The 21146-nt window shown below is 41.4% G+C and overlaps 1 protein-coding gene across 8 annotated transcripts in view; it reads right to left on the reverse strand.

The window, feature by feature from the left end:
• The window catches only part of ppip5k1a (diphosphoinositol pentakisphosphate kinase 1a), a 32463-nt gene extending 16083 nt beyond the window's left edge, over positions 1 to 16380 (reverse strand). For 5 of the 8 annotated variants that reach the window (XM_084360954.1, XM_084360956.1, XM_084360955.1 and 2 more), the window contains exons 1-22: positions 16280 to 16379; positions 11179 to 11715; positions 10514 to 10709; positions 10100 to 10190; positions 9904 to 9989; positions 8756 to 8910; positions 7987 to 8088; positions 7426 to 7587; positions 7198 to 7319; positions 6984 to 7085; positions 6404 to 6490; positions 6238 to 6313; positions 5986 to 6095; positions 5210 to 5295; positions 4961 to 5086; positions 3708 to 3829; positions 2835 to 3017; positions 1719 to 1860; positions 1168 to 1391; positions 619 to 746; positions 418 to 532; positions 103 to 210 (exon numbers count right to left, since the gene is read on the reverse strand). In XM_084360954.1, the coding sequence (XP_084217080.1) occupies positions 103 to 210; positions 418 to 532; positions 619 to 746; positions 1168 to 1391; positions 1719 to 1860; positions 2835 to 3017; positions 3708 to 3829; positions 4961 to 5086; positions 5210 to 5295; positions 5986 to 6095; positions 6238 to 6313; positions 6404 to 6490; positions 6984 to 7085; positions 7198 to 7319; positions 7426 to 7587; positions 7987 to 8088; positions 8756 to 8910; positions 9904 to 9989; positions 10100 to 10190; positions 10514 to 10709; positions 11179 to 11322 (2667 nt within the window). In that variant the 5' untranslated portion in view covers positions 11323 to 11715; positions 16280 to 16379. Of the gene's footprint in view, positions 1 to 102; positions 211 to 417; positions 533 to 618; positions 747 to 1167; positions 1392 to 1718; positions 1861 to 2834; positions 3018 to 3707; positions 3830 to 4960; positions 5087 to 5209; positions 5296 to 5985; positions 6096 to 6237; positions 6314 to 6403; positions 6491 to 6983; positions 7086 to 7197; positions 7320 to 7425; positions 7588 to 7986; positions 8089 to 8755; positions 8911 to 9903; positions 9990 to 10099; positions 10191 to 10513; positions 10710 to 11178; positions 11716 to 16279 lie in introns of all 8 variants that reach the window. The other 3 variants (XM_084360950.1, XM_084360951.1, XM_084360949.1) reach the window with 1 other exon arrangement.
• Between the last annotated feature and the right edge of the window lie 4766 nt (positions 16381 to 21146).

Here is a 21146-nt window from a genome sequence, read left to right on the forward strand (position 1 = left end):
TACTACAAGATAAGCACTGCTCTTTATCAAGTTACCAAGTTTATACTTCAAAAAATCGTACAAAAAATTGGCAGCGCATGACAAAAATAAACTAAACACTACCTTATTGTTGTCCTCGTACAGCATGATGACAATCTGAGTCATATAGTTGAGTTCAGAGACAGCACTGAGGTAATCCATGGCACGCTTCCACTGCTGGTCCTTCTCCTCCTGTCACACACACACACACACAGACACACACACACACACACACACACACACACACACACACACACACACACACACACACAGACACAGACACACACAGACACAGACACACACAGACACAGACACACACAGACAAAAACTCAGGTTCAACTTTCAGCCTCATCGGAAAAACATTCAAAAGATCTGTAGAGTTGATGTTTGGTTTCTTACATCGAGCAAACCTCCGTAGCGGAAAATGCTGAGCAGGGAGTGGACGTGACTCTCACTGGTGAAATATAAACGTGTCCTGACGTGGCGCCCTGGAGACATCACTCCTCGAGAGTACCTGCCAACAAGACACCAGTGTTGTGTCACTACAGCCAGTCCAAACACCTTGCATCATGTCTTTCCATCAAATTTAAATGTACTCACAGAGGGTGCAGTTTGTTGACAGACTCGTCCTCGTGGGTCCTCTGCAGGTCCAGCTGGATCTTTCTGACCAGCGGGAGGCAGTAGGCGTACGCTATGTCCAATTTCTCCACTTTATTTATGCCATATTCCTGCAAAAACACAGAAAAATGTGCTAAAAAGATACACAACTTCTGAAGTGGTAATACCTCTGACTACACTAAAGGGTTCATTTGTCTCAAAGTAGCAACAAAACTTTATTTTAAGGTCCAAGAGAAGAGTTCAGATGTAGCAACACTTAAACTTCCAGGCTTTTAACTGTAAATACAGATTACTTTCATTTATTACCTCTGATGGAAAGATTTCATGGAATAAAAGAGAGTGTTGTTCAGAAAGTTAACTTTAAGTCTAGCAACTGTGCTTCTCTCCTGATTCTCTGAGTTTTCTCATTAAAGAACAGAGAAAAAACTGGAACTATCCTCAAACACAAAAAGCTTGCAGTAGAAAATATTTCCCTGCAGTAGTCTGAATGTAGCAGTCCACCCTCCATCCCCCTCCCTCCTCCTTTCTTACCTGTGGGATGACGATGTCGGCCAAAGCTCGAGAGAGTCTGAACAGCTCCAGAGTGTCCTCCAGGCCCAAAGTAGCATTGTGGATGACATCATACTTCACACAGTCGTAAATGTCCGGTATTTTACTGATGTCGTAGCGGCCGTTCTTCATGCGAAAGTCACGCTCAAGTTTGGACCAGCGCTGCAGCATCAGCTCCAGTGTCTCACTGTGGTACAGCTGCAGGTCTGGTGAGAGGCGAGAAGATTACTTTAACATTTTCACTGCATTTATACCTGAAAGAGGCGTCGTGATATTGATTCTATAAAGACTGTGCTGCTGAGTATTTCTAATGTCATGTTTCAACGATTTGAGAGTCACAAATTAAATTAAATTAATCTAATTGAGAAACAAAAAACTTAAATCTTAAAATCCGTCCACATCTGTACACAGCTGTACACAACTGGTGCTAAGTCTTTTTATCTGACCTTCTAAATGCAGTAAAGAATTAATAAAAATAAAAATAAAGGTTAAAACCTTGAGATCATTTAAAGTTGGTGGAGGATTTTGCTCACCAGCTGACTTGGGGTCTTCCATCCTTTTGCGGATTTGGGAAGTGAGGCTCTGAATGAGGGCGTAGACCCGGTCACATGTGCCCACTGGGTTCTGGATTATCTTCATTGAATTCACCAAAGAGTCACTGCAGGTCGGGGCCAGCTGTCACACACATACACAAAGCACTTTCATTAAAAAGACCAATTACACAGAACAAATGGATACTGACTGCTTTCACATTACAAAGACATCAAAAAGCCAGAAGCTGCTAAACGTCACAAAAGACTTTGACTCAAATGAAGAAATATAATCAATCTGCAAACTGTTAGCTCAAGAAATCCCATCCTTCCTGCTTCCATTATGACAGGTTAGTAATCCCCTGAATGATCAAAGGAGACTTGGTCACAGACAATTAGTCCCTGTGTCTACATGTCAGCCTCCAAGTCGAACATATACTGTGGGAAACATCTGTCAAAAAACAGACTTTAATTCATAGATTAAGGAGCGTTAATATATTACAATTTAAAGCTACAGTTTTGAGGGAGTAAAACTGAGTAGTACGAAATTTTAAACATGCATAAAAACATTTACGCTTCCAGTATAATCACAAAACAGTCAGTAAAAGTCAGGGGATGAGTGCCTCTATGGCACATTCACTGCAGTGAGAATTAAATGGAGATTTAAACTAAGTATATAAAACAAAAGCAACAAGTGCTCACATTAAATGCTGGATATCTAAAGAATCAGAATCATAAACAGCCATCTTGTTTTACTGCTGTGCCCTCAGCAGTGAGAAGTTGGTAATCATATCGACTGAAAAAAAATTAATACTGTGCATCTCTACTTAACTTATTTACAAAAGCAAATCTCAAACCACGGCTCCCTGTGAACTACAGACAGATCTCTTACTTGAAGTTAACCTGGAAGTTGTTGTACTGTAGCTGATCCTAAATGCTGCAGCCAGTCTCTTGAAAAATAAAGGTGCTTCCTGTGTACAAACCAGCGGCTGCACAGAAGATGCACAGTCTACTGATTTACAACAGTGTTTCTCGATGTTGTTTCCTCGTTCCCTCCTCAGGCCCTCACAGAACAGACATATATTCAGCTGAGAGTGTTAAATACAGTTGACTAATCACCCTGTCGAAGTCTTCGTCGGTGAAGTCTCTGTCCTTCTGCAGAATCTCATGCAGTCGGGCCTTAACTCGGTGCTGGCAGCTGCTCAGCGAGTCGCTGTCGTTGTCCAGCAGCCCGTTCATGTTGGCACTCTTCACCATCTGCACCAGGATGGGTGTCAGCTCCCCCTCCAGAGCCAGCAAACCCTGCTCACACAAACACACAGACAGAATGAAGTGGTCATCTGTGATTTGTTTTGGCAACATCTTTAATGCAAAGTGATGATTTGTTAATTTGTCAGCAGTGTGACCAATACTTTGATATCTCACAACAAGCATGAGCTGTTGTCCTGGGACATAAAATATCATGACAGACATGAGACTGTTGTTGTTGACACTGACGGTCATTTCTACACTGTATGAATACACTGTAAAAAACACATTTTACCAAATAATGTGGTAGCACTTTAGCTTCACAGTTATTAGATATTAACAGCAGGCAGTACTGGACATCACTCAGTATTCCTTCTTCATCTGAAGAAGCTGTTAATCTCTGAAAAAGTACTAGTCTGGGGAGGTTGGATTTCGTTTCAGAACATTCATTTAGGTTTCTGCAGGTGGCGCTCTTTTCTTTCTATTCAACTTAGATGATGAAATCTAAGTTGATTCCAGCTTTATTTAACCACACAGTATTCTCCATGTATCCCACACTCACACAGCTGTTGACATTTCTGTAAAGATTTACATCCAGTAAATGAAACAAGTAACCGTCTGATGACACTTATAACATAGGTCAAAGCTTTCATCTGGCCATAACTCTAGTCCCTTAAGTTTGTATCCGTGGTGACAGACCAACATCTTGTACAGAGCTTTTTTGGATACTAGATTAAAACAAACCTTAGCGAAGGCTGCGGCCGTCATCTGCACCCTGCCTTCATCAGACGCATATATCTTCAGGTCATGTCTGTAGGTGCTGTGTAGCCGCAGTAACCCACAGCCGGGAAAGCCGGCATAGTCTCCTACAAAAACACAGTGCCAACAGCAACATTAGTGATTACACAGACACAGAGCCTACTGGTATAAAATGTCAAAGTAAACTTGCTGCAAAATAAATTTGGCCTTATTTTGCTTAACACAGCACAGTCTGCGGCAAGATGTCACCATCTTTGTATTAAGGGACTCTGACTTAGAAGCTCTTCTTTATTAAACCTCTGCTGGCCTAGATAGATGACCTCTTTGCACCCCAGCTGCCACTCTTACTTCTTTCCCACCAAATTAGCTTTGGTTCTTAAACCGGTTGGAGAGTCTTAGACTCCCGGGGCTATCGAGGGAACAAGTCTGCGACAAAGAGCTTCTTTTTGATTACAGCTTGGAAAACATTTTTGGGTTACAAACCAATTTATTTGTGGTTCAAAATTAGATGTGCAAATCTAAAAAGAAAAGGGCCTTCTGTTCCCTGTCTGCAACTAAACTGAAATATCGTGTGGTTGTTTACATTCATTCAACGAAGAGTGTTAAAACTGAAACTTCCTTACAGCCTTACATAGCCTTTGCATTTTCTCTCTTTCCTTTGCAGCAAAGGTTTGATTGCTTGACTGCAGGTTTGTATTTACTTTGGTTATAATCACTCCTTTGATCTACAATATGTGCACACCTACTGTCCTGGACACGTTAAACCAGACAGATGAAAGTAAATAATGAGAGCGGCAGAGAAAAGGAAGAGAGGGAGAGAGAGAGAGAGAGGCAGTATTACACAAGTAAAATGGTATTTTTGACCCCCTTTAACGCCCCTCTTCCCGCCTCTTGTTCTGACCTTTCATATATGGATCAGTGGCTGCTCAGTGTGGCGGCACAATAAGTAATTCAAAGTCTCTCAAACATGAGGCCACAGCCTCATACTGCAGCAACAACAGCAGTTATGATGGTTAGCACACTTCTGTTAATGTGCTTAAGATCATTCTGAATATATTAGTTATTAAATATTTGACTTAACTTTTTAACACCTCCTTAAACAACATTAATCACAAAAATATGAAGTTAATTTTCAATCAGCAGGTGAGTAATTATGTGTGTCCATAATAAAATTCCTATGAGAGTAATGAAACACTGCATGACGTGTCTTCAGCAGGAAACCCTGCTGTGAGTCTCACCTTGTCCTCCGGGGTACATACAGCGGAAGGCCCTTCCCAGCTCCTCAGCCTGCACTCTGCCAGCAGGAGTCAGCTCTCCTCCCCACTTCAGCACCAGCAGCAGAGATGGACCTTCCTTACGCGTGTCTGTAAACAGAATCCAGAGCAACGCAGTTAACAGTCACTTCAGTATTCTGTATAGTACTCAGCTTGAGCTTGGTGACATTACTTTGAGAAAGAGATCAAAGAAGTGCCTGAATATCTTCCTACCTTCTTCCTCACTTGAGGTTTTTGGCTGCCCATGGGGCAGGTAGGTTAGTTGCACTTTTCTGTTGATCCCCGAGAAGTGGCCATACCTTTATTGGCAAGAAAATAAAACAGATCTGGAGTCATTAAAAGCCAAAGCTATTTATGGATAAACATGGTTGGATGCCTTCTTCCACCTCTGATAACAAACTGGGGGGGGGTTGCCATTACTTGTAATGTCGACGAACAATGTGGTGGTGACTAGAGTAGAAACAGGATCAGGATATGCCTTTCCTGTGAGTGATATAATCTGTCACACTGAGCATTAAAGATCTATAATATGTGTTTTTAAGAACACACAACTGAAGTTGTGCTCAATTGCCTTTATTTCTCTGTATCCAGGCTGTTTACAGGACAAACACTGCAGCTGCAGCACATCTTATGCTCTTGGTAGTTGTGTTTGGCAGGTGGTGACCTTTTAAAAACTCATGTGTCATAAGCACAGGAGGAAGCCAAGGACAAACTGCCCACACCACTTTTAGGATATTTAACATGAAGTTGAGATTCAGGAAGTTAATGTTTCCATATAACTCATCAAACCAACACCTAAATCCTTTAATTGTACAGTTTACTTAAACAGACGCTGGCGTTCTGGCAAAGTTTCATTAAAAATCTGTAATTCCTTTTTGCAGTCTATCATGTTTTAACACAATTTGCTGAGGTGACCTAGAAAAGAATTAAATGAATATGGGATCAGGGACTCGTGGTTAGGAGGGTGACCCAGTTTACTCGTAACTCACATTTCCAGAACAGTCTTCAGCTGCTCCAGTTTGGACTTCTTCTCTTCTATCTCGCAGTCATTGTGCTGTCCCAGTTCTGCTAACAACTGCCGTGTGATGTCCAGCACCTCCTGTTGAGGTTCAGAGTAACAAGCTGTCAGAACGCTTACAGCAGTTCACACAAAGTTAAAGCACACACACGCTGGGAGAACGTTAGTTAAGTATTACAAAGTAAAACCTACATAACTGTTTCTTTATCTGACTTATTGTTACCTGCAGTTGTTTTGGCTTCTTCAGCTTCAGTTTCCCCGTTTTGTATCCTCCATATTTTTCAAATAGATCAAAAAACCTGCATGAATCAAAGACAAATTTCTGATTCATCGAAAGTCTTTAATCTTTAGCTGCAGCACAAATGAAGGCAGTAACAGAGACGACCTACATGGGGTTGCGAACTTCCATCTTCATCTTCTGTTTGGGCGTTCGGTCTCCATGTCGGATGACAGCAATGACACAGCGGAGCTCCATCCTGAAGAGCGTCAGAATAAGTTAACATCATCAGTAACATCTTATAAATGGACTCCTCTTCATCAATCAACACTGTTATCTCAATAGGGTTGACATTGAAAACCTGTAGATAAACTGTACAAAGAAATAAAGAAAGAGCACAATCTTACTCTCAACGCAGTTAGAAAAAGACGATACGATCAGCACAATTTGCTAGATTAATACTGAATACTAAAATATTGACACAATAGAGCGACTGGACACAAATGAACAATATCTATGTCTACATTAAGTCGTTAAAGTATACTTAATTACACTGCTTATCCTCATTTAAGTAGTTTACATAATATGACCTTGTCTCAGGTTCTGGACTGTGAATGTTCAGGTACAGCTGAGGAAATCATTTAGGGCAATTATGATAATATGATGTGATGATAGTTAAGGAAGCAAGCATACTGAACACACCTGTACTGCAAACAACATGCCAAACTGGTTTGACTACTGCTATAACTCACATGGTCCCTGACGTAGTGGGAACAATGGGGATGTCCTCTGCCTCAGTCGGGATGGACCAAGGAATCTGAAACTGAGGAGCCAGCTCACGCATCACGATGTTCCTGAAGAGCCACAAAGAGCCACAACTTCAATCAACAGATCTGAAGCAGAAATCAACTAAAGCAGGAGGAAATGGTCCAACTGACAGGAATGATAAAAAAATAAACGTGGTACCCGAGGATCTTGGCACAGTCGTCATAGTACTTCATCGAGTTCTTCACAAAACTGAAACCGTTGACATCACACACATAAGAGTGTCCATTGGCACGGAGGAGATCGAAGCCACACACAGTTTGCTGCAGTCACAGGAGAGCAGGACACGTTTCGTTTTACTCATGACGAGATGCGACAGTATCAGCAATGGGACAGACCAGACTTTTTCGAGACAATGCCATTGCTTACCTTGAATGCCAGGCAGACCTTTCGGGCCACCAGTTTCTCCATGGCTGAGAGCATGACGGGGTATCGGACCTCCTTCCCCTCACTGTCTCGCTCCACCTTCCCGTCCAGAGCAGGAGACTTCCGAGCCTCAGCGTGAGCATAGTCTGGCCCCACTGTGTACACCTGAGGTCACATCAAACACCCACCATAAAAGGGACTGTATTTATATAGCACTTCTGTAGTCCGGTCAGTTAGTTCACCAATTGTGCATTTAATGATGAAATGCCTTTTGGGAGTCCTTCCATGTTTTTATGACCACAGGCTTTTCCCTTTTTGTTTTTTAATCAAAGAACCAGATATTTTTTAACACAGTTGTTCATCTGATGAGTTCAATGCCGATTAAATAAATGGGTATTCTACTTCAATCAATCAAGGGCACCCTAAATGACTCCTTCCTTCTCATAAAATCTATTTATCTGTTAAAAAGTAATAAGTGTCAATAAGAAGTACATTTCAAGCGCCTCACATTCCATCCCAGAATAGGGTCATACTTATTTCCTTTCTTAATAATCAATACTCTACCTTAACATCAGTTCCATCTGTTGGCATGAACTCTTCATAGATGTAAGAGCCGGTCTTCCTCACACTGCTCTCTGGTGAGTACACACTGCTCCGGCTCCCAATCTACACAAACCACACAGCGAGACAAATGTTGTGATTCTGAAAGCACTGCTGTTCAACTCTGTGTAGTCTCTCCAACATCCATCACGATCCGAGTTAGAGGCTGCAGCCCCATGTTTGAAAACGGTGTTCCCTAATTTATGGTAATGCTCTTTCTCTTGCAGAGCAATAGCCTCATGTACAATGACAAGAGAGGCTATTAAGTGGTGCAGGTTAATGCCTGGTGTGTCCTAGTCTGTCCAGTTGATTAACAGTGGCCATTATTACTGAACAAGATAAAAGGAAGGTGTACACTGAAAATGTCGAGAGCAGCCATGGACCTCTAACACTTTTCCAAATATAACATGAGCGCCGTTCCTTTAGGCACATAAGTGCACTCTAAGAGGGCTTGAGTGTAAAAGCAATTTCAGATCAAAGCCTAACGAGTCAGCACCATAAATCAGAGTAAAAGGATGCACTGATGAGTCACTGTCTGTGCAGCAGCAACTAGTAATGACCAGTCTGTTTTAGCTGCAGCATTAACAACCAAGTATAATGGTTGTGAGAGTGGTCATTAAGGCGGCAGTAAACAGGCGCTGTCAGGACAATGTCAGGATGTTTGGGATGAAATTTTTGAACACTGTTAGATTTATAGACAAAAAACAAGCCAACACAGCAAAAATCAAAGGACCTTTCTGAAGAGTCTCTGGCTGCCACCACCAGCCGAGGTGGGGTAGTAGATGTAGACGTTGTGGTCCTCAGCGCAGACAGGCTTCTCAACAAAAGGCTTCTGGAATATCTCTCCGTTCACCTCCACATGGTCCTCTCCTTCCACCAGGTTACACTCTAAAACAAAAAACACACACAGCAAATGAGTCAGTGCGCCAGGAAGCCCCCTCTCATTACCTCTTTTAATATACACAGATGACACTTTCCCCCCCCCTGAATGTTTACTCTCGAGCCCTGTGAAGCAGCTCTGCACTCTGGACCATGTGATGTTCATCAAAAACAGTCGTTAGTGTCAAGGAAGGCAGAGACGTAAACCATCTGATCACTCATCAGTGCAGGGACCCTCTCCACGTCACTGTGTAAAAACAGGCTTTGAATGACAGATCCATCATATCACAGCGCTTAAGTATGGTACACTTGCAACTGCTTCACATTTGATACTATATTTATCCACAAGTTGAAATAAAACCAATGCAGTCTTAAATCAATGGTGTCATGACACTGCAGGGACAGAAGCTTTGGTGCTGTTTTTCTGAGAGTTTTATAGGAGGAACAAAAAGCTTCATGAATTAAATTAAAGGTGGAACGTAGTCAGCTTTCTATTGAGTTATCCCCATGTGATGTTAAACAGGAAACATAACCAGCTGTCTATCACTACTTTGTTGGTAGTATTTGCAATTCTCTCCATTTTGCTTTGTTGCAGGTGTTCTACTTTTCAAGCAAAAGAAAAGAAAATAGCCCATATTTCTCAGTTTTCTCTCGTCTTGAAGCAACAATTTTAATAATATCTGCGTCTTTCTACTGCATAAACAGCCCACTTTTATGCAAGGGCCATCTTTCAGCAGTGTAATACTTTTTTCATGTTATTTTGCAATAAACAACCAAAATTACATTTTGTAGTAGCGTTCTTAAGGATAACTAAAGAGTTTCATGTTTCAAAATGTGTCACGTGTCTGTAAGTAGACTTGGCATCCTATTTAACTTGGTTTAGTCGATATAAGATGATTCAATTCACAACCAGTTAAAAACTCTTTGTGGTACGTTTAAGTAAAAAAGATACACGACTCAATAACTCTAATTAATATATCACTAATGAGTCGGCAGACTGACCATCTGGATTATCTGGATCACGGTTCAGCACAGCATAGCGTGGTAGATCTATCCCCTCCTCCTGCAGGATGCGATACACCTCTCTCCTGTTTGAGAAGAAATTAACTACGGTTGTCATATTATAAAGCCTCACTTTGCTTTGCATGCATAATTTAATCCAATACTGGAATTATAGAGCTGGGGTATGTTGACGTACCTGTCCTGTATGTAGTACTGCATGTTCAGGTCGTTGATGAGCAGAGGGTTTCTCAGTTTGGCATAACTCACTGCCTTATCCAGCGGGAATCCTGCAGGTTCACATGCAGAGAAAATACACACAATTAGAATTTGTATGATGTTACCAACAGAAGGAAAACAAGTGAGAAACTGTTAGAAGATGGAAACACTAAGAGATACTGTCACATTGTTTTAAAAGATGGCTGGCACAATGGTTGGACAGTTGATGAGAAGCCCATGTGATCTCACAGATGCACACAGGAAATTTAATTTTGTATTATGCAGCTTTAAAATCAAGACCTCTGAAGGAAAGATATTAAACGTTATTCATATATAATACATTAAAAACCTGTCTGCGTTCATGTGTGCTTGCTTGTGTGTATGCGTGTTGTACCCTTAGAGTGGAAGGAGATGAGGCAGTCACACAGAGGCCATTTGTCCACGGGCTCGTTGAGGATGGCATCCTCTGGGAAGATGACCACAGTGATGTACTCAAACCTGCACAGCCTCTCCAGGATCTGGGTCATTGGCTTTGACTTGGACTTCTTCATCATGCAGCAGATCCCCACCATGATCTGTCGCTCCGGGGGCTGAACGAGGGAAGGAGAGCAACATGTCAATGACCTGTCTGAGGAAGCAGAGAGACACTGGCAGCTCTGTCCCATATTTTACCCATAACCTCATATTGAAAGGTTGCTGCAGGGCATGTAGACGTATTCACCCTAACCTGGTTTCCCTGAGGAACTGTGATGACACCCAGCCGAAATGAAATAATTTGGTCCCTGTCAAAACCACTAAAGATATTAACCATATCTGTTCTTCTTGAGAAAACCATGCTGCTTTTGAGAAAATATTTGTTCATATATATATATATATATATATAAAAAGGGTGCATAATAAAAGCCCTGTACTGGTGACTCATCTGCAAGGTTACCATTTACAGATAACCTGATGCTTTTAATATGATATTCTACAAAGGTCATTCCAGCTATCAGCAGCAGCTTAGTGGAGGAATATATTAAAGGAAACAAGTTATGTAATTTGACATAAATCTCGCACCGAGTCTGTGTCTTCGTCGTCCTCATATAGCTCCATGTCTGTCCTCATGCTGTCTTCCAGGACCTCGCTCTCATCGTCCTCGCAGCCCACGAAGAATCTGGGAGCGCCACGCCGGCTCTCGCCCGGGCTGTTGGGCTCTGACATCACAGTCCCCCGCGGCAGCCCTCAGCGTCCCACCGCGCCATCGTACACCAACACACCGCCAGAGCGGGCCGCCGATGGGAGGGCGCAGGGCCTGGGGAGAGGGACGGGTCCACTCTGCCTCGGCTGGACAGCAGAGCTGGTGGATGAAGGTGTGTGTGGCAGTAGAGCAGAATGAGACTGAATGAGCAGAGCTCAAAAGTGAAAGTTTCTGTGGGAAATGACGGTGCTCGTCAGTCCTCTGCAATAACGTTGTTCCTCAAGTTTCTCATTCTTCTTTCAGCAAATTCCTATCTCACATGACCGTCTTCTCAAGAGTCTTTAGCAACATGGAGGCTACAGCTCCAATTATGTCACGACAGTCCTTTCCTCCATTTGTATTCAATACCGACGGTCCTACAAGAGAAACAAAACAATACACATCATTTGTGCAACTTTGCATCATGCGTTGAGTAATATTAATTTGCATGCCACTAATCAAAGTCATAGTCTCCCTGCACATCACAATAGTTTTAAATTATAAAACATATTTTACACACATCATTCTTGTCTGCGTACCCCTGTAAATACTGACAGAATGGCAGGACAGCAAAATGAAACCCATTTCTCCTGTTGTGTGAGAGGTCCACAGAACATCTGGTTGTAAATGTCACCGCAGAGGACGGCACAAATCTAAAACATCTCAACTCTGGTCTGCACTGTCTTGTGCTGTTATTGTTGTCGGTATTCTCTCTCTCATCCATTTAAAATGATATCCAGTTTGCCTTCTCCATCTGAACGCATCAGGCAGAATTTCCTCTGTGAAATATGATGTTTTGCAAACAAATTTAATTACCTTTCACTGCTTCTATTTTTACATGTTAGTCAGAGTCAGGCTGCAACACGTGGGTGCAGAGGCATGGTGAATTATTGTCAATGCTTTTGTTTTGAATTCTCAACTAGGCACATGATGTCAGTAGGTGGAAGTGACCTTGGTTACAACCATTGAGTTGATGAAGAACTAGTGAGTGGCAACACTGTTAATATTCATCGTTCAGCTTGAATGCGACAATTTAAAATGTCATGTAAATTGTACAGACCCTGTCATGTGACTACTGCACATGCACACATTGTGATGTCTGCTGAAATATTATACATCGTTGTGAAGCTGTATATATGGCTCTGTGTGTAAAACAGTTAAGCCATTGAATCAAATTACTATAAATATAATATATATACATTTATATATGAATCCTTCTGTACCAAACACTGAATCAAAAAGGGATTAATGAATGCAGACAGAATTCAAATCAATAAGGAGAATCACTAAGTGAATCTAAATTGATAAAAGCGTCTCAGTGCTCATCTTTCTTCCCGGATGTCCGCTGGTTTCTTTCCAACAATATGTCTCATTATGCCAAACTGGGAGGGTAATTTTGGTCTTTAAAGTACATGGTAAAAAAGGAACACCATGTCTGGTACTGCAAATCTCAGGCAAGATACCATCAGTTTAAGCAGAAATGTCTGTGTGTTTGAGCAATAATTACCTCCAACACTTACTCGACTGTTACACATTTAACCCTGACGCTGCAGTCTGGTACTGCAAAACAGCCGGGCCATCAGCCTCTCATCTGCATTTCCATCATCACCACTAAACATTAGCCAGTCATGGAGACAGGACAGGCTGGAGACAAACCACAACTGCTCATTACTCTCTGGCACGTTATAAGACACCCATCTGAACAACAAACCGCTTCACCATCGGGCACAGTCACTCAAGGGTCAACACTGACTATCTGCAGTGAAAAATTATGTTATTAGCATGAGCAGCCGTGAAGGGGTCCAAATGAGAAAAACAACCACACCGCTGTCCAAAGCCTTGGGGATCTCAAGCTGAGGGAACACAAATAAGACTGAAAAAAGGCCAAGTTCCCTCTACAGAATTTGCTTGTTTAGCTGAAGGTCCCCGTGACCTTAAAGACAAAGTACTCAGCTTATCTTCCAAGGATTAGAAAAATAGCAAAATTCACTATTTTCTTTGTCTTCTATGATGATTTGAGACTCTTTTTGGACCAAAAACATGCAAAATAAATATGTTACTGGGAACTTTTCGGAAATTGTGATGTATGCTTTACTGTTTTGGGACTTTTTAAAAAGGTAATAAAGAAAGCAATGCACAGAAAATCGTAAATATTCAATAAACATAGCTTTAGAGAATACTTTGTGTGACTGCAGGGACGGTTAATCCTCCTGCTGCCTTCCTGGTAATTAAATGTTCTTTGGAAAGTGTCATTCAAAGGGGGAAAATAAGATGTAGTAGACAGTTGGATTTGATAGATGTTTGTGAGGACGTCATTTTTGAATTTAAAACAGTTACATCTGTGCGCACACACATTTAAGGCAATGGGAGTTAGAAAACACGGGTTCATTCCAGTCGACTCTGTAACAGTTCAGTATAACCACATTAGAAATGTTTAACTGCTGCCTGGTGCACATACAGAAACTCATTCTTGGCCCTGAGTTGATTTTAAATAAACTCCGTCCATGCCTAAGTGGATTAGTGTTTCAGAGCTTGAGCATAACAGTTAATCTCTTCTATCACACCTGCTTACTCAGGCTACAAGCATGGCCATAGCTCCCACTGAGGACACGGAGGTCGTGTTCTCTCTATGTTTTATGGGGGTTTAGGAGATCCGGGTTGCAGTTTACATTCGATCTCATGCTACACGTGGCTGTATTCCCACTGCATCAACAAGGAAAAACATGGATTGTTTTAACCTTCAAAATACATTTTCACACAATCCAGTTGGTTTTAATGAATTTTAGATACTGGGGAAATTGGCCAACCTAAAGAGCAGGAAGTAATTTTCTAATTGATCTGACAACATGAAAGTTAATTAGTTGTCCATTATCAATTAAGCCACCAGCTATTTCCTAGATGAGTTGATGAATTGGTTTGTCAATAAAATAACCAGAAAATGTATTTAAAATACATAAAAACAGACAAAGCAGCAAATCTTTAAATATGAGAAGCTGGAAACAGACAATGTTTGGATTTTTTTGCTGATAAAATGACTAACAGTTAATCGAATATCAAAATAACTTCTGGTTCCTTTAATATAAAAAAAAGAATATAATATAAAGACTAAAAGACTCATTGCAGCTCTAAAGCCAAAAAAGAGAGATGCAACTGGGCAGTAAATGCATGCTGCTTTTGCTAAAAGCTGATACGACAATATAGAAAATCACCTGACGATCAACTCTAATACACAAGTGACAGAACCAAGGCTAAACCATTCAACTTTAGTCCTGCCTCTCCTCCTTCCTTTGACCTCTCACTTAATTTCATATATGTAATCAGAGCCTCTCTATTGCACCACTTTCCATTAAATGTGCCCTTTCCCTCAGTTTCTGCCTTTTCTTGTCTGTCAAACTCCCACCTCTACCCAACCTTGAACCAGATGACTCAGGACTCCTTGCTGGGGCAGGCTCAGACACCTCCTGCAGAGCGCCATGCCAGGATCTGCTCCAGCCAGGGCCGTGAGTCTGCGCCAAAACCCGTTTCAATAAATCTATTTTTCATCTCCCTCACGGGTGTCACAGTCATGTTTACCCTCTTGTTTATTAAGGAGTCATAGTTTAGATATATTTTAGGTGGCAGTTAGAATTGATACCTTGACACCTAACCAGACTTGCAGAGTGAAGTGGGTGTGTAGGCGATGATTTATTGCCACTTGCCTTTAGAGATGCATGAAAAATGCTTTTAGATTCTTTGCACTGTATATTTGAAATAAGTTAAAGTGAACTTTGAAACTTAAGAAACCTAATCAAAACCATGATTGTTTCGGCTGTGTGACTCTTTTTAAACTTGTTTTAATTGTATTATTACCATTTATTTTCTATTTATTGTGTTATTATTCTGGATTTTTTTTAAATCGACTATCACGTTCCTATTTTGGTATTATTTTAATTATGAGATTTGATCTTAAACTGTATGTATAATTGACATGCTTACTATGTAATCAGGTCTCCTCTGAAAATGAGATCTCATTCTCATTGGGACTTGACATGCAGTATTAATTAAAAGCAGTAAATCATTTTCTGCATTCAACTAATCCACTAGTTATCTAATCGACTTAGCTCAAACTGAGTAAAGTTGTGCACAGACCTGAATAATTAGATCCTGTTCGGTGGAGCAGAGAAAGGAAGGTGGAGTAAAGATTTTAAATAGGAAACTTGGACTAATGACCTCCGTGATTCCTAAATCCTGGCTTTGGACCTGGTTAAGAGGCCAGCAATGCAGTACAGTGAGCATGAGCATTTTCTTCCATATCTTCTGATGAAAAATCAAAATCAAATCCAGTGTCTGCAGATGCTACAACATACACTTACACATTACAGCTGCACCTGATGCTCCAGTTTGAAGGGGGCCTGACAGATTTAGCTGTGTGAATTTAAAAGACACAAAGGCGGGATGTTTAACTGAGCTAATTAACCATACAGTAACCAGCGCTGGTTAACGTTAAGCTAACTATACAACATATTGACGGTTGATGCTGCTGTTACATCGGCAACAAGTTCATTAACCTTGAGTGCAATCTGCAAAATGGATGTTTGAATACGAAGACGTAGATATTATGAATCCAGATTAACAGCACTAAACAATTGTGAACGGATTCTTGACTACCTATCACGATTGGTTGACTTCAACAACAACAACGTTATTTGTCGAATAAACTGCCGTTAGCTCTCGTTAATATTAGCAGTGCAAAAACCCATTTAGCTAATGTTGGCTAATGTTAGCATCCAGCTATCCAGTACCCCGGCTGTTCGGCAATGTAAACAAGTCTTCCAGTGCCATTTTGTCCGCATTTGAAGCGAATACCGAATGCCTGTGCGGGTATTGCTGTTAGCGCTCAAGACAAGAAGCGTGTCCATTTTACATTTCTATAACCAGCGAGCAACTAAATAATGAACTCACAGTGTGGCTGGGAGGTTTACATCGCTGCCATCCGCTCGCTTCCTTTACTCTTGACAGTTTGCATGTGAAACCAATCTTGTTATTTTCAGTTTGACGCACGGATGACCAGAGTCCCGAAACAACCAATGGGAGAGGAGAACGACTCAGAGAAGGCGTGACTGAAAAAGCAAATGAACCAATAGGCATCGACCAAAGCCAGTCCGGGTGCAAAAACATAAACCCGAGGAGGAGAGGAGCGTCAGCGGCCTCTAGTGGTGAAACCGAGAACAGCTGTTTTCACAGAAAATGCGTCAAAACAACATGATTGTAGCGACACAGACCATCTGCTGCATCATGAGTGTTCATGTGACACTTAAAGGTCAAATTCCCACATTTTGAATGCTAGACTTTTAGTTGTAAATGGATATTTTTGGTATTAATATTCCTACTTTTACTGAGGCTAAAGAGTCTGAATGTTCAACCACCTGCAGTGTTTTAAAAAGTATCTAAAAGTAAAGTAAAACATATTACTTTGGTAAAAGTGAAAGTCACCCAAACGAATAGTACTTGAGCAAAAGTGTTAAAGTATCTGGTATTAAATATACTTAAGTATTTTTTTTCTGGCTATAAAATGTGTACTTAAGTATCAAAAGTACAAGTAAATTATACATATATTTACATAAATACTGTATTCTACAGGTCGATTATGCGATCAGATATTGAGCATTTATCTGATTAACAGAATCAGTGGGTTATGTTTTAAAACCAGATTATCGTTTAAAAATACTGTGTGAAGTGTAAAGCAGCAGAAAACAGAAATACTTAAGTAAAGTACAACTGCTTAAAATTGTACTTAAGTACAGTGCTTGAGTAAATGTACTTAGTTACATCCCATCACTGACCCCCTGTTACGTTAGCTTTAGTAGCAGTAATAGTTATAAGGCACCTGTATGTGTGTCATGCAGCTACAAGAGCCTAAGAGGATGTGTAAGGCACCAAAAACACTATTTGCAGAAGAAAAACGAAGATCAATAATAAAAACAGATCACAAAAAACAAAAGTTCCTACATAATGGTCAACAGACTTGCATTTCTATAGTGTTTTTCAGTCTACTGACAGCTCAAAGCGCTTTACAACCGTTGTCACATTCACACACACATTCATACACTGAAGGCAGTTGCTGCCATGTAAGGTGCCGAGTGGGGTTCAGTTTTTTGCTTCTAACCACTTCTATTGCTGGAACACTTCATTGATTGTGAGTGTTGCATGAATCCAACAACAGGAAGTTCAGTGGCGGGCTCTCCTACTCAAACTCAGCGTTTTTTAAAAGGTGACCCTGCCCTCCTTCAATAGACTCAGCAGAGCAAACCGCCCGCCTGCTGCTGCTGCTGCTGCAAGAGCCAACACTGACGTCAGCGTGTCTCTGAGCTTCCCTGTGCCACCCTGACCGTTACATACCTGTGTGCAGGCCAGATGGGGCTGCTGTTAACTTAGTGGGGTCATTGTGGGCCACTTTACTGCTTATGAAAAGAGCATTTTATAAACAGCAGGGTGACCAATGTGCAAACAAGCCTCCTCTATGTTCAAACTGAACACGGAGAAATCAGCCAACTATTTTCAGAACAGAAATGAAAATACCTCGTCCCTTTTGGCATCAACATGGGGTTTGTATGCACTTGAAACCACGTATAGATTGTTTCAGTCAGATTCATCTAAACGCTCCCCGTCTCCTCCTTCACCACCTACAGCTCCTGTCACAAAGAGCCTCTGTGAGGAGGCCCTCTGCTGCCCTCTGCCCTCATATGGCTTCCATTTGCTCAAGTCAGGGGTGTTACACTCTCTGTAACTTACAGCGGCAGGTCAGACTGGGACAAGGAGCCTCATTATGGATCCAGTTCCAGGATCTGTACTCTGCTGAAGCTGCTTCGCTCTCTGGGAGCTGCTGGGTCTCCAGTGTTTGTGAAGTACTATCAGCCACTTATCCAACTCCTGGCTCGCTGTTCAAACAACCAAGTTGTTCCTTAAACAGCCCAACTGATAAACGTGGACAGCAGCCACGTAGATGAGACCACCCTCAACTCGGACGATAAAGGTCCAGTATGGAGGATTTAATGGCATCGAGCAGTGAGGTTGCAGACTGCAACCAACTAAACACCCCTCGTCTCATCCTCCCCCACGAGAAAAGGCTCTCTCTAAAGCCAGTGTGTGGTTTGTCCGGTCTGGGCTGCTGTAGAAACATGGCAGACTCCTTGGACAGAGGTGGGAAGTAATAAAGTACAAACACTCGTTACTTTAGTTTGATGCATTTGAGGTGAATTATGGATTATTTTTATATGGCGTCATCACACGCCGCCTTCCCACCATCACAGACTGATGTCGACCTATCAGAGCACATCACGCACGGCAGACGCAGCGAGACGAAGCGAAGACGTAAGAAGACGTAAACAGACAGAGAGGGAGGCTGGAATGGGGAGAAAAGGCGTGTTAGTGTCTCGTATCTGCAGAGAGTTTCTTATTTTCTCTCTTTGTTGCTGCTCGGGACGCTTTACCAACCCAACATGTGGCTATTTGACGTCCTGGGAATGAGACTCAACAATCAACTATCTTTGTGGTGCGTTCAGGAACAGCTGGGACAAATCCTACTTATTCAACCTTTAATAGTCTTTGAATTATATTAATATGACGTGAGCTTCAGTTAGCTTTGACCACAAATGTCCTTCAGAGGGAGACTTTTTACTCTGATACTCTGAGTACATGTCAGAGCCTGTAATCTATTACTTTTACTGGAGTAAAGACGTTTGCTGTATTGAAAAAGCCTTCAGTCTAGAGATTGAGTTCATAATGTCATGATATTCATAAACTGTTTACTGAGGTAATAAATCAAGTGATAAGTTGGGTTATTTTCTCATAAGCTTATGTACAACCAGACTTCTTTTTGAAACCAGTGGAGTCGCCCCCTGCTGGCCAGAAGCTCAGTCTATATATTTTATACAGTCAGTGTTTTAAGTACATCCTACATACACTGTCCTGCTGCCCACTAGGACCCACAAGCCACAGCTGAAAACAGTCCCCACCAAATGCTTTATTCATTCCTGTTTAAACAATGTTTGCTAAAAACAACGGTGGCCGGATGTTTTTGGAGACTTTATTTAGAGTTTCAGTTGGTTCACGTCTCATCAGGTGATGACAGAAAATAACTGTTTTGTTGTTTGACAAGCAAAAATGGGAAAGAGCAAAAAAAAAAAAACAATGATTTCCTTTTGACAGCAGAGAAATAGATTTTTTTCTAAAAACCCAGCAGACAAAGAAAGTGCAACATTCATCTGGATCACATTTCACAGCCGTCCTGTTGTCTAAAATACTCACATTGTGTGATCAGATGCATTGAGACATAAAAAAACAATCCCAGGCAGTTGGAAGCGAGCTGGAATAGAGAAAATTAATTTTCAGGGTCGACTCTGATATCAGCTCACAATCAGACCGTTTTTTTTTTTTGTCCTTTATCTCACGTTTATCACAAATTTACACAGTAAGGGTTAGTAGTAGAAGTAGCCTGAAACACATTCACATTGTATGTTTTATTTCCACAGCCGGGGAAGTAATGTGTTGTAATAAAACACAAAAATGCTTCTTTCAGTAAAATCTTTGCTTCTACAAACAAAAAGCGCCCACAGAGGGTGTAAATTATAACAGCTGACTGCATTTATCAAGGAGCTACATGTTGCTTAAAGTTATTTTAACACTTAATGTGAACATGTCCTGTTGGACCAGTGCAGTGTGTATGGTGTCCGAAAACCATATAAAACATGTACAAGACTCCTTTCAGGGGCTGAAGGCACGTGTCACAACACCCGAGCAGCTATGTGAGTAACGCGGCGGTTAATGACTCCGGGTGTCGAGTAAACGCAGGCTGGCTGAGGTCTGGTCGACGGTGGACGTCGTCTTTTATCAGCTGTGTTTTCAAGCTCTGCTCGGCGAGAAGAAAGTCTGTTCTGTTCTCTGCCGAAAGGAAACACTGTTCAGTTCTGTCAGAAACAAGCATTTATTCTCATTCTGACAGAGAAGAGTCGACGTGCGTGAACACACTTACTCTGAACTGTAACTGTACCTTTTTACCTGCCGTCAGTCAGAGACCACCTGGGTTAGAAAACAGCTTTCAAAACCCAGTCAGAAAAGAAAACAACAAATGCTTAGTCATCAAGTTTAAAACGGGGTAGTTTCCCTCCTTCTTCTTTCTGGTCAAGAAACAAACAAGAATTCACTCGAAGAGCCAAAAACTGATTAAATGAGAAACTTATTTTACATAAAACATAAGAAAAACAAAGCAATTTGTTAGATATGGCCATAATTCTAGATTAAAATATTCAAACGAATGAACCAACATCATCAGCAGAGTGTGAAGAAACAACAGTGTTGGTGTAACACACAAGACGTCTATGTACTGTGTTGCAGACATCTACTGAAGTTAGCATGCTAACCAGCTAGCCCCGGCCCGTCCTGTCTCCTAATGCCACTTTGTTTCAAGAGCTGATAGACTGACAGCCCCTGTAGTTTTAGCTGCGAGATGTAAAAGCAGCCAGTTCTCTACTCGGGAAGGAAACAAAATAAACTCACAAAATGTCGAGAAAGAATATTTCTACATCTTATTAAACAGAAAAACATAACTTTACCTCTCTTTTACTGAACCAAGACGAGCTTCATTGCCAAAATATTCTTGGTTTGTCTTCCACAATCTGGTTGAAAACCCCAATTCACAGAGTAAGGTGTGAAGTGATTCCTACATGTAAGGACTTAGTGAAGCTGAGCCCTGCTGCCGTTGTGACTTCTCCATCTTTTGAGATCGCGATCCAGGCAGACTCCTGGAAGCTAACAGGGCAATTTAGCTTCA

This window comes from Pagrus pagrus (assembly GCF_965226575.1).
Source record: "Pagrus pagrus genome assembly, chromosome: 1".
NCBI lineage: Eukaryota > Metazoa > Chordata > Actinopteri > Spariformes > Sparidae > Pagrus > Pagrus pagrus.